This window comes from Pseudopodoces humilis, chromosome 1 (assembly GCF_049639895.1).
Source record: "Pseudopodoces humilis isolate 2021_Gansu_Grassland_sample_001 chromosome 1, ASM4963989v1, whole genome shotgun sequence".
Classification (NCBI taxonomy): domain Eukaryota; kingdom Metazoa; phylum Chordata; class Aves; order Passeriformes; family Paridae; genus Pseudopodoces; species Pseudopodoces humilis.
Genome location: NC_142200.1, coordinates 17143552 through 17169425, shown reverse-complemented (window position 1 = coordinate 17169425; position 25874 = coordinate 17143552). Strand labels below are relative to the sequence as shown.

The window sequence follows — 25874 nt, the reverse complement described above, 5'->3', positions numbered from 1 at the left end:
TGGTCTCACCACAGGCTGCAGGAGACTCTGGCACCAGGAGCACCTTCTTTCACTTCTTCCTCACTGACCTTGATGTCTGCAGAATGGTTTCTCTCACACAGTCTCACTCCTCTCTGGCTGCAGTTCTTATGCAGCCACTTTTTATACTTTTCCAATACATTACCCCAGAGGTGCTACCACCATGGCTGATGGGCTTGGCCTTGGCCAGCATCAGTTGGCTCTGTCAGACATGGGGGAAGCTTCCAGCAGCTTCTCACAGAAGCCTTCCCTTGTAGCCCCCCTGCTACCAAGACCTTGCCATGCAAACCCAATACATCTCCACCCTGTCTCTCAGCAGCATGTGTTGAGGTCCAATTTATCTATAACCCTCACACGATGAAACACACATCTACACACACGCAACAATGTCAAACCTACTCTGTATTACAGTAAGGGGAAGAAAGTCCACTCTATAGTAACTCTAGGAAAACAGCAGCCAAATGAAAATCTAACTACATGGATTTCATAGTCTTGAATTCTGAACTACACTACCAACACTTGCAAGGAAAAAGATTAAAACAGTAAAAAGCAGAATTAGTTCAGTTATTACAAGAAGAAAAAAACCAAAAGCACAAAACAAAATAACAAAAATCAAAAGCAAACAAACAACAACGCCCCACTATATTCTCAGCATTCTCACTGAGGCTGAAATTGCCAGAAATGTCCAAGATACCATCAAAATTTCAGAACAACTTTTTCTAATTGAAAGAGACTGCAAAGAATGGCTGTTCACTAGAATACTACCTTCTTCAATGCAAGAAGCATGCTACCTACAGTCATTCACTTGAGCAAGATTTTTCCAAACAGATAACATCTACTCAACTACCAGTCAGTAACCAGAACTGCATTATCTGTTGAAGACTAACCAGGTTTTTATTTAAATTAGGTGCAGCTTTTTTCCTCCTATTCCATATCTATACAGAGATGAAGCAGATGTAGTCCAAACATCTCAAAATATATCAGCAGAGGTCTAGTCCATCCTTTTGTAAATAGTTTCAGAACTCCAGAATGTTCTAATCCACCATTTCAATCTCCAGTACAGTCAACCCAGGATTCTTAGCTCTCCTGCAGGGAACTTATCTTGAACTTCACACAAGAAAAATCCTTTAGAAAGTTACAAGTAAACTCTGTCAACCCATGATGACTAGCACTCAAGCCCAAACTATGGGGAAAGCACCTCAAGGCTAATCCTTCTCACAGCAGCAGTACAGAGTTATTGTAGTCCCTAATCTTTCAATTTCTACTTTCTTTCCTTTTCTGCTCAGGAACAGAGCTTATCTATTTCCTGTATTTCACTTACATCCCACCCCATAACAGGGACAATTCACAACTCTCTGCAGCAGCACTCAGACTTCTTACTCTTCTTTAACATCTGCTTAAACCCTGCTGCAGCACAAGTAGTTTACTGTGTCCGAACACCAATTCCTGCAAAGAGTAATTCATTTGGCAGTGCCACTGCACAGCTATCACAAACTCAACAACCAATCACTATTTGGCTCAGAACAGACCATTAGAGACACTTGCTATAAACATAAAAGTGGCTTTAGGAAACTATGCAAGATTGTACTGCCTGATTAATAAAAAATCCAGTCATACTATACAAAATGCTTGCAAAATAGAATCATTAGCAATTAGTCTCCTAATCACTGTTGGTATTTGCAAAGCAGCAGTTTTAATTCCACCCAGATCAAATCATTATTCATATTCACCACACAGGAGGGATTTCCGTACCTCTGCAATTAATAAATTACTGTTACACAAGCTATGGCCCTTCAAAACAAGCTAGAATATCAACAAATGAGTGAGAATAAAATACACCTGCCTTAATGGCAAGGACTGCTACTCATTCCAATTCCTGCTTTAATTAATTAGAATATTTTACTGTAAATAACACTGTAAAAAATAGAATATATTGTAAAAATGCATTTTAAAGCTGTTTGTGTACCAAGCTTTATCACAGAGATATTCTTCCCAACACAAGAGATGACATGAATGTTTTGTAAACAATTAAAGACCAAACCAAACATAATCCAGAATAATTATTTTTAGTGAAACCAAGCACATATCATCAACTTCCTGTATAGCTGATCCTATGAAATTAGAATACACATGTAGAAACATGTAAAGATTTTTTAGCACAAAAAACCTGAAATGTTAAGGCTCCCTTGCTCTACTTCTCCCTCCCCACTCCCCTAGTTATGTTGCTCCTGTCAGAACTGTAACTAAACAGTCTAAATACTCCAAACTAGATGATTCCTAAAGTAAACATACAACTTTTCACAAAAATTCTTGGAACAATAAACTTGCTTAGCTGATTGTAAGGTGATAAACTTTACAAAATCTGGAATAACATGAATTCTCTGTCCTTGGGTTTTCTAGAGCGTAGTTCTGATAAGCCCTGAATAATGAAGGGGGTCAGGAACAGGAGATCCAAATCCCTTGTATTATTGCAATATGTAATAAATTCCACATAAACAGAAGCCAGAAACTGTACAATCCATAGGTGATTTTAAGCTAGGAAATCTGACATATGTGTACTGTCTTGTCATGAAACACTTCAAATGAGGTAGCCAACTGCTTTCAGAACATATCATACATATGTGTGGCTCTGCCAAGATGAAGCAATTAAAGAACCTATTCCATTCTCCATTAATTTTGAAATCCGTACTGTGACCAAGTGAAATGTGCAGAACTGCCATCTGCTATCACATAACATGTGCTTAGATAGTTTACAGAAGATTCTACACTAGGGTGAAATTAATTCCTTCCTTTCTATAGCCTTCAAGATTCAAGGTTTCTTGATGGTCCTTTGAAAAAAAGAGAAAACCAATAGAGCTGCATGCAAAAAAATAAAGGAGAAAAGAGAAAAGAAACAGAGACTTTTAAAAAAGTAAATTCAGATAAAGGTAAGTTAATATAAATAGAGAAGAAGAAATACTTCAATCAGATCATCACCTTATTCAGTCTCACAGTTACACACAGTTTTATGAGTTTTTATTTGGTTGTTCAGTCAGGTTTTTTGAATTTTTTTCTGTTTTGTTATTGTTTGGCTTGGGTTTGTTTTGTATTAGGGTTTTTATTTTTTCCTAGATTTTTTTTTGTTTGCTTTTTTTCTTATTCTTTTTTGAATGTTTTTTAAGAGACTAATTCACAAACCTCAATGGGTTCACTAGTCTTGGGTTCAATTAAGAAGCAGCAGTCAGTGGCAGCTATTCAACAGAACAATACATGGTCTCTTTCAAATTTCTGATAAATACACCTGCAGCATGATAACCCAGAAACATTAATTCATACACTGTTATTCATACCAGAAAAGAAAGCAAGTATACAGAATGTATAAACTAAATCTCACCTTTCAATATTATTTCCCAACAACCCTAGTTACATGGGATATTCTGGACCAGTATAAAGAAAACTATGCTACTTTTCTAGAATTGTATTTATCTCCACTAGTTCCATGCTTTAAAAGAATAATTTGACTCACAACAGTTTAAACATAACTAAAGAGAAGACTTGCACTCACAGTGCTTTACTTCAAAGCAAAAGCAGTAAATACAAAGTAATTAATAGGAATCAACAGAAGTAACATATCCCTAACCTGTTACTATAAGATCTCTAGCTTGATATTATTATAATTATTAGTATGCAATGCAAAAAAAAAATTCTCTGAATAAAGAGTACTATCAAGGAACTTATACTTCAGATGAATAGACAGGTCTTATATCTGCCACCAAAAACAATGAAGCAGAACTGGGATGAAAAAAAAAAGAAAGGTAGAGAAAAAAAAGGGTGAAGAACAACCCCCAAATAGCCCCTCCATTTTTAGACATTTTTCTGAATACACCAAAGCAATTTTACAAAACTGCAAAATATACTAAGTAATTATACCAGCATTTTTTGTGGCATCAAATACTATATGCTTGTATGTCATGCCTTGTTTTGCAGTGCCACCCAGTGGAAGCAATTTTGTCTTGCAGATACACCGGTCTATTAGTGGGAAAGAATTTAAATTCTAGTATCAGCATTCAAAGATCCTTCTAACCCTGCATTAATCCTTTTTCTTTTAATCCTTTCTTTAACGTTTTTATTGTTAAAGGCAGCACCTCGTTGTTGAGTAAACATGTGCCTGAGACCTAAACTTCCAAGAATTACAGCTGCAAATGTCTGAAAAAGCTCACAATTTCTTACTATTTTCCATATATTACTTTGAACACTTTTTTTATATTTAATTTTTCAAATGCAAATCAAAAATGCAAATGAAAAATCTCTGTGAATGTTTGAAACATTACCAGTGCCTTTTGCACCATAAAAAGTCACAAACATATGCCTTCCATGTAGCACTACTAATGAGCAACTTTTCAATGAAGCAGACCTTCTAAACAGTATGGATTACCACCATTTTTAAAAGAAAGTGATAAAACTGATAAATGCTCAAAATGATAAATGATCAAAGAAATGCTTTCTCTGTGTGTTCTCCTGGCTTGCAACAGCAGCTCCATCTCTGAGCAAATGTTTACTCTGCCTTCCAGCTGTACTTATATTGAAAGGCATCCAATACTACACTACAGGTGCAACGGTCCTGCCAAACAGACAAGACAGAGAGGAAAGGGATCATGGACATCCACATATGAATAAACTCTAAGTCTCTGGAAAGCAAAAGGAATTATGAGACATCTAACCAGTAAACAGCAAAGGTCTTGATCCTTTAAAAATGTTGTGCAACTTGGACATGTTCCTTGCTGGAGACAAGGATTTGCTCCACAATCTCTGCTTTGGATTCTGCTAAGATCAGGTTAAGGCAGAAAAGATAACCACAAACAAGATGCTCATTTATCTCTCCTAAACGTTCAGTGATCCAAAAAAAAGGCAATACAAAACTCAGTGCAAAGGAAACATCTGAAAATAAGTTATAGAAATAAACTTAAAAAAGTAAGAAGAAAGACAATATTAGAATGAAGAGCTAAGAATTAAAAGCATAATAATATGGGACTCATTACTAGTTGAAATATATTACCAGGAGGAGAGATAAGAAAACAAATGACTGTGAGAATTTAGCATTAACTAGGACAGATAGGGTTGGAATAAGGAAGAAATAAAAGAAGAACATGAAAATCACAGTATTTAAAAGAGAAGGGAAGGTATCGTACTTCCCCCATTCTTCTTCACTGTGGCCATAAAATTTTAAGAAATTTACAAGAAAATCACCTTCTATCATAGATCTAGTAAATAAATTGTTTCTTAAAATGCACTTCTATATTAGTTGCACATCTGATCACCGAAAATTCCTGGCAAACACAGTCAACCAGTTGAGGGCATACTTGAACTGAACACTAAGTTTTGTAAGATGGTCAGAAAATGACGCTCACTGTAGTCCTCAGGAACATGACAACCACAAGTTGTCACACAACACCACATGCTGCTATCCACCTGCTCCAGGGGAAGAAGACTGCATTAATTTCACTGGGCAATTTTTTTGGTCATTTTATTTTATAGCTAGCAGTGAAATTCATGAAAATAGATAAATATAAAAAGAGATAGAAATACTGAGAGAAGTCTGATACTCTAAAGCTCAGTACGCAAGTTTGTAATAACAAAGTGCATTCTGAAAAAAACTGCATAAACACTTCAACTACAGTTGAGTTATAACTCAGTTCTACTTAAGAATAAGCATTTATTTCTTTTTATTGTTATTTATTCCAATTACTTTATAACTCACATATTCCTCTTAACTGCCTGTCATGAGGTGACTTTACCTTTAAGGTAGTTGTGAGAGCTAAGGAAGTTCAAGTTGCTGGGGACTGAAAGGAGTCTCTTCTCCTGACCAATTATTGGTCATTACTGGGAATTGACAGCAATTTTAACCATTGAAAAGGGAGATCAACTTGTGAACCCTACCTTAAGATGTAAAGTCGGGGCACTTAGGCGCTCTTTGTTTCCTGGCTGTGAAGGGTGGCAGAGCTCCAGGCCTCCCGTTCCCTGCCCAGCCCAAGCGGCCGGGCGGGGACTGGGCTGGGCCTGCAGCGTCTCCCGGCCGGGAGATGCGGGCCTGTGGAAGATTTTCCCTGGGCTCGGGCCGGGCCGGGCCGAGCCGATCTCTGGCTCGGCTGCAGGTTTTTGCTGTAACTAAATTCACTAGAAACTGCTGAGTGAAGAAAGAGAGAGGCTCTAGACCTGCAGCGGGCTGGGCGCGGCGCCTACACTCTCCAGAGCAGCCATGAGGAACTTTCCATCGCAGACGGCTCCAGCTCCTGCACCGGCCGAGGCCACAGAACTACCTACAACAGCCTGGGCAAGATTTTAACTCTTTCATTTCCCAGATGAGACTTGCGGATTAATCTTTTTATCCAGAGAGAAAAAAAGAGAGTGATCAACATGTAAAGAGACTTTATAAACTACCAGTGACAGGAAAGAAAAGAAGCTTCAGAAAAGGTACAGAATAAGGAGATGCTTTAATTAAGCTGAAATATCTTTCTGTTAAAACTATGGAAATGGACAATGAAGTCCTGAAAAGAACTCCTTTAATTCATGATACAGTATATAGGGAGGAATGGAGTGTTCAAAGTGTAAATTTTGAGTAAAAAGTAGAGTAATTGTGATACAGTGAAGTGCTAGAAGATTTTGAAGCCTTGGGGGGCAATAAGAAAACTGTTTTTTAGTGAAGCTCACAGAAACAGATGAAGAAGACTTTTTGCCTTTGAATAACTCATCCTTAAAATGTCAACCCTAGACTCATGGCCCATACACACCTCAGAGTGATGTGAAATGGGAGGAGTGAAATCTGATAACAGCAGTTCTGGGAAACTAACATCAGAGCAATGGAAAACTATAACAAAAATAGTTTTCTTGTGAGAAACTCCATAAATTAACAGGAAGAAACTTCTGTTTCTCTACAAAGACTGGTGAAAAGACTGTAGCAGGAATTGGGACTGTTTTAACCACCAAAGTTCCAAAGTTTTTGTCTCTGTTGTCATGTGAACAAGGGAATAGTGGGTAGATAAGAGATGAAAAGGTTTTTCTGGAAGTTTATTCTGGTGTTCTTATTATTGTAGTTTGTCAATAAACTGTCTTTATTCCTTTTAAGTTTTATGCCTCTTTTGCTCTTGTTCTAATCCATATCTCACAGCAAGAAATAAGTAATTTTTTTTGTTAGTTACTGGTTTAAAACCACGACACCGCCACCAAACTTGGGATGCCACATAGGCAGACCTAAAAATCTCAGGCCATTTGAGACAAACACTCATTAATTCCTTTTCTCTAAAACAAAAAAATCAACCACCTTTTTACATTAATCTTCCAGATTCTATTACAATATTTTTGCAAATGGTGGTGAATAAAATCAGAAATAATTATACTGACAGTGTTCTTAAACATCTGACATTTTTTTTTCAGCTATTGCACTCAGTCTCACTTTGAGGAAATGAAATCAAATTCTTCACACAGTGACAAATATCGATTTAATAACCCAAAATCTACCAAGCTCTTCATCATATTCTAGAGGCTTTGAATCTGCACACAAGTGCGCTGGAAAGCAGAAGTTCTTGGCCTTCCCACACAATACTTTTCTTTCTTCTCACAAGCGGAAGTTTGAAAAAACCACAGCCTACACACCATCCACAGTCTCTGCAACTCAACCCATTACTCCTGTACAACACAAAAATCAAATTTTGGAAGGACACCCTAAATCTAAGACATGTGTAGACACTGGGAAATACAAAAGTCAGGTACAGAACACCTCTGCACTGAGTCAACTGCCTTGAAGAACACAAAAGAAAACCAGCAAGGAGAAAGAGGCAGCTGTATGGCTGAAGAGCAGGCTGCAATTAAAACATCTGGAAGACAGATATAAGGCCTGATACATTTCCTGCTATTTATTGCAAAACACAAGAACAACAATAAAAGCTTTTGACTCTCCAGAGGACCAGTATCTATATATGCACACACAGACCAGAATAAGTGAGTTAGTATTAGTGACTCTGTAGGACAGCTGAGTAAATTAGAGTGAAATGAGTCAGGGCCTTTGTGCTGTGGGAAGCAGGGAAAGACAAGAACATAGTCACACGTATCAGTCCTCCATTACATGAGTTATTGTAACTATTATGTAAAATATCTGAACAGACAAGAATTGAGTAGATCCATCTCTCCACTGGCAACTCCACTGCTCATGAATGTTAATGAAGATCTGTAATCCTCACCTATTTGGAACAGGTGCACAACTGACTATCCAAGAACCACAAAGGTTGTTTGACCATAGGCAGAACAGCAAATAAGAGACAAATTAAGGGAGTGTGCCAAAGCTATCCTGCTGCTATCTCACAGCTGCAGCACACTAACACATGCCCACTCACCTGCATTTGGGCTGTCTTTTGGAAGGTGACACCTGAAGCAGTCTTACAGTAAAAATGTTACTCTCGTTAAATTTTCCAGTCCTACCATAGATATACTCACAGTCTCATCTACTTAACCTTCAATAAAAAATGTATCTAAAAACCTCCTACTGCTGACAACTCAGCACAGCAAACATACCTTTCTGACCCACTACAAATACAGTATGTTCTACACAAAACAAAAGTAGCATGTAATGGGCAAGTCTGTAGACAGGTACATCATCCAGTAAATATACAGAGACAGAGATTAGTCCACACAAATTGTGTTTACTGTCTCAGCTTTACAAAGAAAACCAAACTCATTCATACACCTTACAAGAAGATGTGAATTTCACAAATCAGTAAATGTAGAGTGCTGAGATATTGCAGGGCATGGCTAAGACTGCAGGCACATATCCAACAAGACTTTGTGCTAATGTACTTCTCAGTGAATTAACCTGTTAATGGGCCAGCATTTCAAATACTGAAGATGCTTGGCAGAGAAAGCAGGGCATGGAATGCATGGCATGAAGATCCACCTCTGAACTGTGAGCAGAGCAATAAAGAAAAACAGCTAATATACTGAAGTTTGTATAAGATGTTAATTTCATGTGTATTTCTCTAAACCGCATGTGTTCCGTTCACACTCTGCTTTGAACTACCTCAGCTGGTCATCTGGCCTCACCTCGCCTGCACAAGCAAGACCAGGTTTAGGACACAGATTTTAACTAAGCGTACCAGGAGCAGGCAGCTACAAGGCAGAGGTCTGACAAGTCAGAGACCTCGGCCCACCGCGAAGCCACTTGGCGGGGGGACGGACGCCCCTGGCCAACACGCAGCAATTGTAACGAGAAGCCGAGACGAAGCGCTCGGTCTCGGAAAGCCCCGCCGTTCGAGAGGCGCGGGACTCCCGGTGCTGCGGGCCGGGCAGTCCCCAGCTCGGGGCACCCTGCACAGAGGGCCGCTGCCCGGCCGCTGGCGCCGCAAGGGAACGAAGGGAAACGCGGGGGGATCCGTCCCTCCCGCGCTGCTCAAGGGATGCCCGGCGGGATCAGCCGCGCCCGCTCCTCACCCGCGTCCAGCCCCAGCTGGTAGCAGGCCAGCGGCTCCAGCGACAGCTTGTATCCCTCGAACTTGGGGTCCAGCAGCAGGCGCTTGGCCTGCAGGGAGCAGTGGGCGGCGCCCGCCATCCCGCAGCTCCGGGAAAACTTCGGGCAGCGCCGGCAACTCCGCGGGCCCTCCGGGAACGCGCGACAGCGGCCGCAGAGCACCACGGGAAGAGGATGCGCGGGAGCCCGACCGCCGGGGTGCACGCCGGGAGCTGTAGTCTGGACCCGGAAGCAGGCGTGCGCCCGGGGCGCGCCGGGAGCTGTAGTCGCAGAATCCGGACTACGTTTCCCGGTGGCGCACGCGCCTAGGAGAGGTGGGGCCGGCGGCGCATGGCGCGTTCTGTAGGTGGCTCCGCCTCTGCTGCACGGACCGGCGGGGCTGCGGCGGGCGGTGAGCCGGGAGCTAGCCGGGAGCGAACCGGGTCGGGCCTTCCCCGCGCCGATCCCTCGCTCCGGGGCGCCGCTGGGTGGGCCGAGCGCCGGGGGCGCCGGGCGGGAGGGCCGGGCTGCGGAGAGGCCGCGCCCGGAGAGGGTGGGCCGTGCCCGCGCAGGCGGCCCGGTGAGCCGCCGGTGCCCGGCGCTCGGGCAGCCGGGTCGGTGCCGAGCCCAGCTCGTCCCCTGAGCCAATGTTTAAACACACTGGTGCTCCGGTCATTAACCGCGGGGATGTGTCAGTGGACAGAACACTGCTGTTTTGGTGACTTTTTTTTGTTGAGTGAATGACACCAGCATTTGTCGAAACTCTGCTTTGCTCTGTGTAGGTTTGTGGAAAACGTAGATTTCCAAAATGAATAAAGATGCGCAGATGAGAGCAACCATTAACCAAAAGCTAATAGAAACAGGAGAACGAGAACGGTAAGTTGACTTCCTACTCCTGCTGGTGAGAGGCTTTAAATACATCAGACGTGCGCTACACATAGAAGTAAAGTAAACTCAATAAAGTAAACTCAGCTCTGAATTCTTTAAATGCTTACACATGAAAATCTTGAGTGTTGCATAAACTATTTTTTTAAATGCCTTTTGAACAGTTTTATTTTAGTTTTTCAATTGAAAAGAAGTAGAGGGGAAATAAGGGATGGGGTTAATTGGCTTATGAACTGTTAAAGCTTTCTCTTATGCAGGTATTTTGTGTTGGAATGACCTAGATTCATGAAAGAATCATCATTCCATGCAATTTGTTACAGTTAAATCTTCTTATCAGTTTTCTGATAAGGCGAATGAAACAAAACTTTCCTTTTTGCTTTTACGTTTTTCTTACGTTTCTAGCTCTGTTCTTATTAGATAAAGCAACACACAGTAGAATGCATAAAACACAAAAAAGAAATAAATAAAGAAGTAAAGAAAACCCAAAAAATTTGTGCAAGTCATTGTAGAGATTCCAATAAAGGCAAACAAGTAAATTGCACAATGTTTTTGGCATATTGTTGTCTTTTCAGTCTGTTTTATTGACATTGTGTTTGCATATCACTAGAGTGCTTATTACATTACCCTCCTCATCGCTTCACTGTGCTTGCAACACCATGCACCAAAAGCTCTATGTCCTTCATTTTTAAAGGCCTGTATGAGAAAAAATCTTTTTCCTGGGTCATGGCATAGCCTTGTACCTGACGTAGCCTTTTGTAGCCCGACGTGGTATCTCTGCTCTACATCTTTCCTGGTTGTGACCATCCCCCTGGAGATTGCACAGACCTTCAGCAAAGCAAGAAATTTCTTGAAATGCTATTGAGATCTGTTTTATGCTAATTTAAGAATAAAAAGGGTTTTATCAGGACATCGATTAAAAGCTATCTTATAAACAGGCTTTATCAGAGCTTTACTGTGATCAGAGGCAGAGCACTTGGATTTCGTGAACTGGGAAATATACAGAGGCAGACAATTTCACCTGTATTTTTACTCTGCTTTTTTCACCAGTTCATCTGCCCCCTACACAATTCGCTGAGGAAAAGGGATTAGACCACTGTTCAGGCTCATGCTACAATCCTTTCATTCATAAAGACAGGGTTTTGCTAGAGTTATTTAGGATAGTACAAGATAAGCAGGCTTGCTAACTAATGGAGAAAATGCTGAAAGGTACTAAGTTATTTATCATATCTTTCATTTTCCCTTCTTCTGTTTTTAGTACTAATTTTTACTTTTTTAGCTAACTTTCAGTATTCTGTTTTGATATATGGAGCAGATGCTTAATTGTGGCAGATTGTTGTGGTTTTTTTCCATTAATGCCTGAATCCTTGTTGCTTAAGCTTACATAGCTAATCATACTTAGGAAGATAAGATACAGGATCCTTCATTTTCACCCAGAACGAGGTAATGTGTAACTCAGGAGATAAACCTGCAGTTGAGTAGTGCAGAATTCTTCTCAAAAGGTGAGGGAGAAGGTTTTACTTATTTTAAAGACTTGGTATCAGGTGAAATATTCCAACTTTGAAAGTTTGCATACATCTGCTACCAGAGTAGACTCAGTTCAAGTAATTCAAGGGCTTCTACTTTTTTTTTCTGTGGCTGCAGCATCAACACTGCCAGAAGCAGATCTGTGAGTTAGCTGCTGAGGCATCAAATCCTCATAGTCCAACATAGCAAACTGAAATTGGAACTCGTTTGGGTTTGGATTCACCTGCTGTTCAGCCATTTCTGCTGCTGGTCTGGGAACTTTTGGGTAGTAATTGTAGGCTTGACTTTCAAACTGGAACATATTTAAGCTCATCAGGAATTAAACATCAGGAATGTTTGTTATTCTAACAAGTTTTATATTGTCTTAACAGTCTTAAAGAGCTGCTGAGAGCCAAGTTAATTGAATGTGGCTGGAAGGATCAGTTGAAGGCACATTGCAAAGGTAACAGTGGTCAATTAATTTATTTCCTTTGTATTCAGCTGAGATTCTGGCCAAATAAAAGTCCCAAATGAAGGCTTTACTGATACTTTAAACAAGACTTGGGCAAGAGGAATGTATCCCTGGCAACTTGACATTTACGTTTAAACATGCTACTTAATTGAGATTACTTCTCAGCTTTGACTTCTGCATTTCTCAGTAGGGTGCAAGGCACTTTAAGTAAACAGTTGTTTCAAAACTGATGTGTATTAATAATAGCCTTTATTTTGCTATAGATTTATTCCTTTCTCTCTGGCATCACTTTTTGACTTGGCTGAAATATGTACAGAAATCTCGTTTAAACCAGTTGGAAGACTAGTAAGGATTTACTGTCTGTGCTCTTCCTTATTGTATGTTCCAAAGTGTTTTTCCAGTTGTACCTTTCTTACTACTGTAAAAATAATGTCTTTTAAGAGATAAGTGAGCCAATTTGTGAACTGCTCCAACACTCTAGTGACAGGCACATCTGGTAATACTCAGATGAGATAAAACATTTTAATATTTGTTTTTAAAATATGAATTTATCAAAATGCATCAGCAATGGCCAGTTCTCATCCTTAAACTTACGACATGAGTGAGAGAGTAAAATTGACTGTACAATGCAGTAGGTACTGAGCTAATAACCTATATTCAGGTCCCATGCTACTTCATATTCTCTCATGACAATGTAGGCGGGTTTTGTTTACCAGCGCAAGTTTTGTCATTTTATGTAAGTATTGATCTTGGTCTTTCCCAGATGTCATTAAAGAAAAAGGATTAGAGCATGTTACTGTTGACGATTTGGTGGCAGAAATCACTCCCAAAGGCAGAGGTAAGAAAATGAAAATGTGGATGGAGTAGTACATCAATAAACACACATACCTCTATTTCATTAGTATTTTGAAAGCAGTGTCATGAGCTCGCCCGTGTTGGATTAAAGGAAAAATGTTAATAGTGTGATATTAACTACAAATAAAATGTTAATAGCTTAATATTAACTACAAATGAAACGTGAATTTGTATTGTGTAGCAGCCTTCAGGTTACTTTTGCAAATTGTGTTACTTAGTCATGTCTACATTCATTTTTATAATTGACCTAATGGTCCCAAGTTGTGTACACAATACAGATGTTTTAAAATTCCAAATCTTTTAAGATGGAAAATCAGAAATAACAGTTCTAGTGTAAGAGGAATGGGAAGAGTAAAGGACATAGCATAGAGATACAAAAAAATTAAATTACTTAAGGAAACTGCAGTTCTCTTTATATTGTTCCTCTTGAGCTCTCTAACAGGGTCTGATGTTAGTGGCAGGAACTTAATTAAGTTCTAAACAAAAATAGGCCTTCAAAATAGCTTGCTTAGAGGCCCTTACTCAGAGGCCAGGGTTGAGATTTTTTTTTTGGTCTTAAATTTGTGAAGACAAAAGGTAGGATAATCACACTTGTTCCGTGTGAACACACTTATTCTGTGTTTGTTCTGGTGATTATATCCTATTTCCTGATGAATAATCCTTTTCCTCAAACTTTCCAATTTTTTGGACTATGAACAGGCAAAAAAACCGACCAGTAACAACATTGTTCTCAATAGATCCCAATTTTAGCCTATTTTAAATGGGAAAGATATAAATGTGCTATGAAAATCAAGTAGTTTCAGTTAGTTAGGTATTAACAGAATTGCAAGAACAATGAAAGAATAGAAATGGCTGTTGTAAAAGTATGGTTTTAGCATACTTTTTATTTTGTCTTTTTTTACTTCTTGCTTTCTTATTTGTGTTTTAGCTTTGGTACCAGACAGCGTAAAGAAAGAACTCTTGCAAAGAATAAGAACCTTCCTTGCTCAGCATGCCAGTCTTTAATTTTGATGTTCATCTGGGATACAGTTTCCTGTATTACATCAATCATGTCAGGATTGGAATGCAGTTTACATACTTAAGAATGAAAAAATCAATAAATTTTCTTTGCACTGCATCAGTTTCTTAAACTTGGTGTTATTTTAATAAAAAATTGTGTGGACTCGTGTTTCTAAGGTGGTGTCCTGGGTTGATTATGATGTTAAATTGTATCCCCATTCGTCCACCTAACCCAGACACAGGTTTTGTATTCTTAAAATTCCATCTCAGAGTAAAAGTGAGTGGAAAAGAAGCACCCAGTCTGTTATCAGAGACTGTACTTGCTCCCCCCGCATCGGGAGTTTTGACTACAGCACAGACAGACAACAAGACACAGATCGCCTTGGCTTTCCAACTAGCCGGAGCAGAGAGGTCTTCCTGGACTGTTTTCTTTCCCTTTTTTGAAACGAATCGAACCTGCTCTGGACTGGGGACTCGGGGGAGCACCGGGAGCTTGCACCCGTGGACTACCGGGAGCCCAGCCTGGGCAGCGGCATTTTCCAGCGCCAGAGGGACTGATAACAGAGCGAACACCCACAGGAAAGAGACCCTCTGAAGTTTGTCATCTCTTCTGAAGGGCGAGAGGTTTTGTAATTTGATATTGTTCATTTTTGTGCTGGGTAGTGCTGTGCCTGTGAAATAAACAGGTTTTTTCCACTTCTCTCAGAGAAACCTCTTCCCAAACCGGTTGGGGGGTGGGAAAAAAAAGGCCACGTGGGTTTGCTTCCCAGGGGGAGCCCCACTGGAGGTTTTCTCCCAAATTTTGCCCTAAATCAGGACAGGTGGTTCTCTCTCTCAGTGGACTGTAATGTGGTGTCACTTGTTCCAGTTTTTAATAATCCTTAACTTTATACAACTGTGGAACCTTGCAAAGATTTTTCAGAAAAGAAGCACAGTTAACAAGTATGTTGACCAGAAATGCAGAAAGGTGTAAAAAAAAAAATGTGGAAAGTGGGATAAGACATCCTGCTGAGCATATCCTTTCTGATTATCCCAGAGTAAGCAGGAGAAAGTTAACACTACGTGAAACTGTTGGTGAAATTCCTTTTGTACTTCTTTTCTACAGCATTAGTTGTTTGAAGTCTCTGATGTGAGTTGCAAGTATTTACTCAGCAATTCATAAGATGTCGAAATCTTCAAGAAAAAGGCAGTTGTATCTTCCATCAGCAATTCTTTTCACATTTATTTTGAGCACTATTCTAATTCTGAACAACTGCTGTTTTCTAGCTTTGCCCATATTATTGGTGGGTTTTTTTATGTGTGTCTTAGGGGCCTTTTTAAATTGAAATACCATTCAATAATTTGCCACTGTACGTCTTCTAACACGATGCATTTTTAATTCTTGTATCTGGAACTGTAACATCAGCCAGGTCTATACATAGCTGCAAAAATAAATTTTATTAATACAGAGGATCAGAAAAGGGCTTTGAAGTGAGAATGGTTAATTTTTCCCAGCATCTATTTGTCGTTTAGAATAGGCTATAAAGTGGAGGAGAAGCACAAGCATAAGCAGACTCTGAATGAGCAGTCGGCTACTGTTGTGACTCGGTGGCTATTGTGAAAAATTACTGACTCAACATAATACTCATACTGGTAGTTGGAAGAATACTGTAAAAACTAGCACTTAGAAAATCAGTCCTGTGCCAGTGGGTTGTGCTGTTCCATCATTGCTGTGAGCTCCCAGCTGAGGAGCAGCTCGGAGGCACCGGCGTCCTGCGCATGGGGAGGGTGACAGGGGCTCCCCTTCCCGTCTCCAGCACCTCCGCTGCTGCCCGGTCCCTTGGTCTGCGGGGTCCGAGCCGCTCTCCTGGGGCACAGGGAGTGCTCCCCTCACTGCCCGCGGGGTCCGAGCTGCTCTCCTGGGGCTCAGGGAGTGCTCCCCTCACTGCCCGCGGGGTCCGAGCCGCTCTCCTGGGGCACAGGGAGTGCTCCCCTCACTGCCCGCGGGGTCCGAGCTGCTCTCCTGGGGCACAGGGAGTGCTCCCCTCACTGCCCGCGGGGTCCGAGCTGCTCTCCTGGGGCACAGGGAGTGCTCCCCTCACTGCCCGCGGGGTCCGAGCTGCTCTCCTGGGGCACAGGGAGTGCTCCCCTCACTGCCCGCCCGCTGGGACACGCCGCCTCAGCCCGTCGGTCACCTGCGCGGCGCTGGGCAGAGCGACAGCGCAGGGCCAGGCCGAGAAGGCTGCAGTGGCTGCTCAGACGGGGGAACAACTCTGGAGAAGTTTGGCAATAGCCAAAGGTCAAGTTTGGCAGTAGACAGGAGTTGGTATAAACAGGACAATGTCAATATCAACGGGAGAAGATGTAACTGGTCATGAACATCTTTTGTCTACGGAGACCAAGTTCCTGCTAAGACAAAACAAAACTAGAGCCAGGATGGTGGATCTGCTGCAGATATTCCACCTGAGGGCCTTGCCTGTGCTGTTTTAAATCTATCTTCATATCAGTTTGAGCATATTTTCTGTATTTCATTACCTCTATGCAGTTAAATAATGGTGGAGGTAGGAAAGAAGACAATTATTTCACTTAAAAATTCATCTTAATTTTTTTTAATGTGTTTTTGTATTCAGTATGTATCATGCATTAAACTTTGCTGGCAACTTAGCTCCACACAGGTGCTCACTCACTCCCCCCAACACCCAGTGGGATGGGGAAGAGAATTGGAAGCATAAAAGTTAGAAAACTCTTGGGTTGAAATAAAAACAGTTTAATAGGTAAGGCAGAAGCCATGCACACAAGATAACAAAACAATTCATTCACCACTTCCCACTGGCAGACAAGTATTCAGATACCTTCAGGAAAGCAGGGGTCCATTCTGCTTAAGTTACTATGGAAGAGAAATGCGAGCACTCGAAATATTCCCCCTTTCATTCTCCCTCCAGCTTTATGTTGACACCCAGTTGGGATCAGCTGTCTTGGATGGGTCCTCTCCCCACTCCATATGCATCCCCAGTCCCCTCACTGGTGCAGTAGGGTGAGAAGGAGAAAAGGCCTTGATGTTGTGTAAGCACTGCTCAGCAATGATGAAAACAGCTCTATCTTGACACTATTTTGAGCACAAATTGAAAACAGCCCTGTAATAGCTACTATAACGAATATTAACTCCATGCTAGCCAAACCTGCACAGTATGTTAATTTAATGTAACTTTATTTGCTGGTATGTTCTATTTTAATTGCATATATGTATACTTATTATAAGTTACTCATTCCGGACTTGATATACCCAGTTCTAGGACTTGATGGAGTACATTGTTTCTTCACACAATCTAGCAGAATATATGCTACCTGAGCGTGTTTTACATATGTCAAAGTTGTAAAATACCATCAGTAGTGTTACCCTTTTGTTCTTAGAGGTCTTTGCTAATGTTCTGAAAGACTTAAAAGTTTTTGTTTAATGAATGGCTGCAGCATTTCATGGGCACAGAATGAACTTGCTCCAGAGCTACCAATTGATTTCCTTCACTGTGGTGGGAGAGGGCCAGATTTAAGGTATTCATACACTGAACTGTAGACTTGTCTCATCTGTAAACATCTGAAATTCCACCTGGAATGTGACAGCTGAACTGCAGTTGCTGTAAGTGCAATATTGTCCTCTGCAGGCAGCTCATACTTGGCACAGAATAAAGACTGAACACTGAAAAAAATTTCAGAAAATTGTGCTGACCAATCTGAAGTTAAAAGGCTTGACAAGAAGCTCTTTCACATCCTGCCAAAAATAAGCTGTAAAGTTCTGCCCAGACTGGCTTAAAATGCAAGAGTGTTCAGAGACCCAGAAGGAAGAGGAGAGTGACTGCATTCAAGACACACCTGTGGCTTCTGTCTCAGGATACCACTGGCTGCTCTTTGATGTAAGCAGCCCAATGCCACTTGTTCCCTGTATGAGTTCTGTTAATCACACCAGTGCAGCCACCACTAAGTAACCAGGCAAAGAGCGTGTTGGACAACATGTGCAGGTCCAAATTAGACTGGAGTGTCCTGGTCAGAGGTATCTTGATGGATCTTCTAAGAATGAAGTTATATTTGTGGTGATATCCGTAATGAGAGATGGTTTCTTTGTGGCCTCACATTTTTGTTTTAATTGCAGGTTTATTCTTGGATGCATAAGCTGGCTTGTTTTGCAAACAGCAGTCTTAGTTTATACTCGTTTGTTTGAGTATTGAAAACAGTAACATTCAGGGTTCAGTCAGAGCACTGTCCTGCTGAGTTTTTTTTCCCACACTGAAAAGTACAATGATTTGTGTTTTTAAAGATTCCATACTTCTAGCATATACAGACAGATAGATGCATTAAGTAATTTTTCTTCAAAATTTCTGCAATTTTAATGTCATGGAATACACTGATTCCTTACAAAGGCAGACAGCACCAAGAACTAAACAGCCATGAAGTGAGAATTCAGGATTGATGTGAATTACCTCAACTGTGGGAATATTTTTCTTTTAGCTGGCCCAGTGCATATACATTCCAGTAGCTGGTTCAACTTCATCTTTTTGTAGACAAGTCTGCAAAAAATAAAATAGTTTGTAAACAGACATGGAAGTAATGGGTTGGATAACAGCTAGAGTATATTGGTGTTGCTCTGGATGTGCACTAATCCAAATTCTATGTGACAGCAAATTGAATAGTTCTACTGCTGTCAATGAAAGGCCAATAGAAAAAAGTTAGCTTAGCCTATCCCTTAGTCAGGCCCTGAGGGGTCTGAAATGCACAATGAGCTGAAATTTGTTTGATTCTAATTTGTTTGATAATTATTCTCCCATGAATACTTCTCTGTATTGACATAGTCCAGTGAAAAAATGTTACAAACCAGTGACATCACCAATAGTTTCTGCAGGGATGTCAAACTTTTACTCACATCTTAGATAGAATGATTTTGCTACCATAGTTGTTTTTTGGTTTTGTTTTTTTTTTTTTTTTGAGTGGGGAGTATTGTTTATCTTCTTTTTTTCCAATTTTTTCTTCATTCTTGTTTACTGCCATAATGTTTCAGTATGGCCCTTTATCACTTGGAGAGCAAGTACATGGGAAATCTGTTCAAATCCAGTAAGATTCCACCAGAGCTATTAAAAAATATTTGCTGCTTCTCATTTCTCTCTGGAGGATCCTTTGAGGTGACAGCTCTGGACTGTTTCATCCATGCCATCATCTTCTGAAATATGTTTGATTGTAGCAATTGTGGCACATTGAGAGTTTGGCTTTAACTTAGTGATTGAGTTTTCACTGGAGCAGTGAAAAATGTGCAGTGTTTCTACCTGCTGGCTTTAGCTTTATTTAAATTTCTAAGTATTTGCAATTTAAATCAGAGTGTGTTCTACTTGGCCTGTTTTTCTCAGCTATTCATTTTCCAAAAAAGAAACAGCTGTGGCTGCAGAACCAAATGTGTAATGACTGGAGCACAAAATGAGGAAAAACAAATTCATTTCCTCATAAATAATTTATATTTCACCACCTCAGTGTAATAAATAGTTTAATTTGTATTGGTATATTATTGGCTTGGAATAACAAAAGGCCTAATCTCACTTTATTGTATTTCACATTTACCATGATGCTTTCCATCTGAACAGTATTATTCTTAAAAATGTTTTTTATGCTTAGCTTTTAACTAGTGATTTAGTAACAGATCATAAAAAATGTCCCTCTAAGAAATCCCAGCTAATTTCTGTTTGTTGGAGTCACTAGGAAAGAGGTATCCATTCTTTCAGTCAATGATCCTGAGAATAGATAGCAAGTTGTTGATCAAATCTGTGTTTGCCAGCCTGTGGGTGAACACTGACAAGGGCAGAGCAACCTGGCCTCTTCTGCTGCCTGGCTCTCATCCACCGTCTGTGTACAAAGTCAGCACAGTGTTGGGCTTTTGCATCTAGTGCTCAGGGCAGAAGCAACACAATTCCCTGGAAAGCAGTGACACTGGAAATTGTAGGGAAAAAATCAGCACCTGCTTCCAAGGGTTCTTTGAATACATATGAGCAGAGATGAGCATAACACTGATCCTAGCTTTGTATGCTGCCTGGCGAGTCTGATGCTCAATTTGTAATTTTGACAGGAAATAGAAAAAAATGGAGCACTGAAAGAGAAAAGGGAATTATTGAGGGGGTACCTCTGCTAGATTGAAAATCTCCCAATGTTATTCTATTGAAAATAAACTGATAAAAAATATGGTTGTGATGTGTCATAATCTTCTTAGGGGGAAAAAAGGAAACAAAAGAAACTTTAACAGAGAAAGGATTAAAGAGTATATAAAAATAGAAGTCAGAATTCAAATTTAAAAGAACAACTGCTTAATTACTAGAACTAGAAGCAGTAAAGAAGTATGGTGGATCCTTAATTTTTCAATGCTTTCCTGAGTACAACATGCCTTTAAGGAAGAACTGCTTTAGTCCAGTGTTAATCAAACTTTCTGGAAATAAAGTACTCATCTATGCATGCTTCCTGGAGCTGGTGGCAGTTGCTCAGTTTCTTCCAAAAGAAAAGCCAGAATAAACTCTTTCCACAGAGAGAAAATGCTTGTTTAGTTGAACACAAGCATAAGTGGTTAGCCCCAAACACAAACATAACTGTGTGGAATTCATTGTCCTTGGAAGCTACAATGGAAGAGGCAGTAAAAGTTAAGCATTATAAAATCTTTTTTTGAAACCTGGATTGAAAAATGCTATCTCTAGCTAATTTGTTAATATTTTCATGCACATTTCAACCTGAGGTAAGTTTCTGCCCAAACCCTGGATCAATTTGCTAATATTTGAGTTGTTCAGCTTACATTTCAAAATACCTGTTGACACATATTTTGCAGGAGAAATTTCATGAAATAGCCAATGGCCAGAAGAGGATTGTTCTTCCTTTGTTGAATAAAGATCAAAAAGAGTGTGATCTAAGCCTGGTTTCAGCCTACTGACTGCTGTAATGATAAATATAACTTAAAATGCTTCCTCACTATCATGAAGTGAACAGGAAAACTTGATGATCACAGAATCACAGAATAATCTGAGTTGGAAGGGATCAGCAAGGAATATCAAGTTGAAATCCTAGTCTTGCACAGAAGCACACCCAAGAATCACACCATGTGTCTGACAGTATGGTCTAAATGCTTCTTGAACTTTGTAAGTGGTGCTGTGACCATCTCCCTGGGGAACTCTTCCCGTGCCAACCATCCTCTGGGTGAAGAACCTTTTCCTGATGTCCAGCCTAAACCTCCCCTGACACAGCTTCAAGCCATTCCCTTGGCTCCTGTCACTGGTCACCACAGAGCAGGGATCAGTGTCAGCCCCTTCTCTTCCCCTCGTATGAGGAAGTTGTATAATGAATGAAAAAATGTATTTATTTTACTTCCTCATATATCTTCTTTGATTGCTCTCTCTCCTTCAGACTGTATGTACATGAGGTTACACAGTTATATTCAAAATTAGCTGTTGGTTTTTTCCCCACATCAAAAGGGATCTAGTTTCACAGTCCAAATTTTAATGAGACATTAAGGTTTGTCTGGAACTCACATTGTTTTTATACAAATTTTGGGAACACTCAACACTTCCAACAGCCACTTGGTCTTGGCACACTGGTATTCAGATCAGAATACAAATATTGAAGTTTTTGGGCTGTAACATAGGTCTTTTTTGCTGAACTGATTTATTTTAAAATGGGAAAAGTAAGGAGTCATTATTAATATTTTTCTATTAAGTTCTTTTCCTAACTTCAGAGTAATTCTGCTTGAAATTAGACCATGATCTGACAAAGAGCATGAATTAAAGGAACTTGCATTTTCTAAATTCATAGAAATTCCTCTAACAAATGCTGAAGTATGAAGAAACAAAGAAAAACTTTATTATTCTCTCCCCTTGAATACCAACCAACCAACCAACCAACCAACCAACCAACCAACCAACCAATCAACCATCTGCCCAACCACAACCAAAAACAACTCTTGGAAGAAAATCCTTTGCTTTCCTAAATGCTTTTTCCAATAAAATTTCATGACATTATGTTTCCATGCTATGCCCTCTGTCTTCTGTTTTCTTGCAAATAATACATTTGCAGGCATGCACACACAAACACATCTATGTAAATAAATATTTTTATAGAGCAACATGCTAGATACTCAAGTACTTAGAGGATTTGAATTCAAATGCTAACATAGTGCTTGGGATCCAGTTTCTGATAACTTCAACTTAATGCATTTTTTTTTCCTTATAAGAACAAAAGACAGGCTGTGTAAGTTAAGAAAGATTACTTAATGGCTGAATATGACAGGATGGAAGGAAGATTTGCTGTTTAGTAATGAAGTGATAAATTAGCTGTATAAAAAAAGAGGCCCCATTATCCTTTCCTGAATTTTTAGTTGAGAAATATGAGTAATATTGCAGGGACAAGGAAAACTGGATTTTGGTACTACTCCTACCATCTATTCTGCATATTAACTCATCATATTAAATATAGAAACATCCTAGGAAGAAGGAGCTGATGCTGTCAGCAGAGAGAAGAACACAGGATAGTCTTGTCAGGAAATTACTCAGCACTAGGCTAAAATCACACATTCCTTATCACCTCTAACTTCTTACAACACTGAAAAAAACAGCCTGCCTGTTTCAACCTGAGATGGGTATTCCCCTTTCTAGACTGGGGACTCTACCTCATAAAAGATGCTGTCAGCTGGCCAGGCTCCAGTGTGAAGGTTAGTGCCTCAGAGAGAAATGCTCAAAGGAGAAAGAACCCCTGAAACATTCTCAGGGGTGCAATGAAACTGCCCAGTCCAGCAGAAGACCAAACCTACACAGTTATCTGAGCTCAGGGAGACCTAGGCAGTCACTGCTGCTCTTTGGCCTCTTTTGATTCCAAAACAGGTGCTTGGGATGTGCTCCATTTCAAAGTTACAAATATTATTTTTTTATATTATATGCTTGCTAAAAGTCAGTTTGTTGAATTTTCCTATAAAGGCCTCTTACCAAGATCACTGGTCTGGAATTTTCCTCTACAAGGTATATGAAGCCTTAGTGGAAATAAGGAAAGGAATTTAAGATATGCTGGCAGAGGCAGAGGAGTGTACAGCTTTATCCAGGAAGACCTTTAGAGAGAAAAGGGGCTTTTGTGACTACTTGGTTAATTACTTGGGTCATATTTTCACACAGGCTAGGATACATATTTGTCTAAACTTAAGCAAATTATTTGGACAATCCTTAGATATTAACCAAAATATATGCTCAGGAATACCAAATGAATTGAAAATGTATTTAACAATGGAGCTGCCTCTTCTCATCTGGAGTTTCAAGACATTTTGATGATTAAATTTGTAGTAGCAGTGTATAAAATTACTTCTGCATTTTACAGTAAAAACCTGCAATTTTTCTAGGGTTAGAACCATGAAAACTCTGCTTTCACGAGAATCAAACACTTGTTGAAGGTAAAATTGATTCCGTAAATGTAAAACTTGAATTACTACAAAATGCATTAGGAGTGTAATTGAGGAAAGGTACTCTTAGTAAAAAAGCTATTTGTAGCTTTAAGAGACAATCACTTGAGACAACAAACAAACAAATAAAGCATATATCTGGTAGGAGGGAGAATTCATATTGAAAGAGATTGTATCACTTTTACAGACAGAATGAGGTTATTGAGTACACATGAATGTATCAGGATAACGGAACTATCAACCTTTGAAGAGATGGCAAGTGCCATAGATGTAAAAGAAGTGAGATTAGCACACTTGCAAATTGTCAGATAATATTTAATGTTTAATGGTTTAATATGTTTAAGCCTTAATATCTGTAAAAGATATTAAAAATATATAGTTCTCTAACTAACTTGATTAGTTTACTGTAGCAGTACTGCATTCGATATGGCAATGAAATACTCAAGATTTCAGGAAATCTCTTTAGGAAAATTAACTGAGCCAAAGGAATCCAAATTTAAAACTTCAGAGCTGAGGGTTTATGACATTTTTGAATACTTAAGTATTTATCCCTGTGAACATTGCTTTTCAAAATTAAGATATGTTTATATTATTACTGATTTTGAAACTCCATAATTATGTTTTTTCAGAAGACTTATTTTCCATTAGTGGTCAGCCAATTTCCAGCATTTTTTCATTAATGCAACAGCCACACAAAGGTCTGTTGTGCATTTAGGTGGATAGTGTGGGTGAGCCTTTCAGGCAGTTTTTTATATTAAGTAGTAGGAGTTTATATGCATATATTATGCATATACATATTAAGTAGGTGTTTATCTGCATATGTTAAAATCCTTCTTACTGTGGCATGTTACCTACTGAATATATAGATTGTAATGCCAAAATCTGAATGTGTTCTCAAAAGAAATTTAACTGGCTCTCTTCATAACCTTACCTTTCCCAGTGTGTCACACTTGCAGTTTTGCTTTTCTGTGTGAATGCAAAGATTATATTCCAGTTTCTGTTTTAGACATAAAGTTATACTGAAAGGTATATCTCTGCTACACAAATGGTTTTGAAATGGTTTTAAAATAAAAACCAGCATTGCATATGGATTTCTCTTATTGAAGGTGGGTTCTGCAGGCATAAGGGTGTTAATCCTCACCTCAACATCATAGGAGTGCTGCCCTTAAGCTTGGCCACAACCATGTCCTGACTTGATATAGACTCTACTGATCTTCGACCAGTGCAGACTCACTGGTTTGTCCTCAGATCTGCCTCTTCACCAGAAACCTGCCTGGTAGTCTGGACTCTGAGCTGCCCCCAGATCACCCTGCTGTGTCCTGGCTGGCAGGGTCCTTGCCGCATGGTCAGCTATATCATGTTTGGTTCTTTGGCCCTTTGGGGTCTGCTTTTTGATGAAGAGTTGTGGAAAATCAGTCATGGTGTCTATTAGGAAATGAAGGAACTCTATCCGATACCAGTGCCTCCTCACAAGAGCCATTCTCCTATCATCCATCTGATGGATGGATGCCCGACACACATTTGAAATACAGCAGCTGAGTAAATCCAGTGGCAGAAAATGAAGTCTTCATACCACGATATTTAAAGAGCACACAATGAACCAAGTGCTACAGCTTGGAGTTGAAAGGAATGCTGTATTAGTGCTGCACTAGAACTGAATAGATTTCCATGGAAGAAAGAGACGAACACCCCTTTTACCTCACCTACCGAGTGTAACACAACTGGAGTTTTACGCAGAGCTCTGGAAAGCCTTACATTAACTTAACATCACTTAACCAGCCATTAAAACCGATAAGCAGTTGGTTAACAAACTGTGGCACTGGCGCTTCACCCGTCAGAAGCAACTTCAGCAATGTTTGTTTTTATTAACATCCAAATTTACAGCTCAGCACCCTATCGACAATAGAGGAACACCTTTACTGCCACGTGTGCAACAACCCGCCACGGCTAAAGGGCAGCGCCTTTTTCTGGTAGCTCCCCACAGGGCCAAAGAGCCGGCTCAGACCCTCAGCCACTGTGGGCGCGGAGGAAGGCAGGCTGGGAAGGGCGCAGGCCGTTGTTGGCGCGGGCAGCCCGGCACAGCTGTACCTGTACCTGTACCTGTACCTGTACCTGTACCTGTACCCGGCCCCGGCCCCGGCCCCGGCCCCAGCCGCAGCCCCCGGGCGGCCCGAGCGGGGCGGAGCGGAGCGCAGGGGAGGCGGTGCACGGCCGGAAGGGGCGGGCGCCTCTCCCGGGTG

The 25874-nt window shown here is 40.2% G+C and overlaps 2 protein-coding genes across 3 annotated transcripts in view; one reads left to right on the top strand and one right to left on the bottom strand.

Annotated features, from left to right (window-relative positions):
- The window catches only part of NUDCD1 (NudC domain containing 1), a 35696-nt gene extending 25980 nt beyond the window's left edge, over positions 1-9716 (bottom strand). Inside the window, exon 1 of the mRNA XM_014253820.2 lies at positions 9475-9716. Within this exon, the coding sequence (XP_014109295.2) occupies positions 9475-9592 (118 nt within the window). The 5' untranslated portion in view covers positions 9593-9716. The remainder of the gene's footprint in view (positions 1-9474) is intronic.
- A 57-nt stretch (positions 9717-9773) lies between these two features.
- On the top strand, positions 9774-14322 carry ENY2 (ENY2 transcription and export complex 2 subunit). Of its 2 annotated transcripts, none has more exons than XM_014254157.2 (5): positions 9774-9902; positions 10273-10366; positions 12271-12341; positions 13114-13188; positions 14134-14322. In XM_014254157.2, exons 2-5 carry the CDS (start codon positions 10299-10301, stop codon positions 14208-14210), a joined length of 291 nt encoding a protein of 96 aa, XP_014109632.1. In that variant the 5' UTR covers positions 9774-9902; positions 10273-10298; the 3' UTR covers positions 14211-14322. The 2 variants fall into 2 exon arrangements, with proteins under 2 accessions (XP_014109632.1, XP_014109640.1); XM_014254165.2 differs by having other exon boundaries at positions 9894-9933.
- Positions 14323-25874: the final 11552 nt, after the last annotated feature.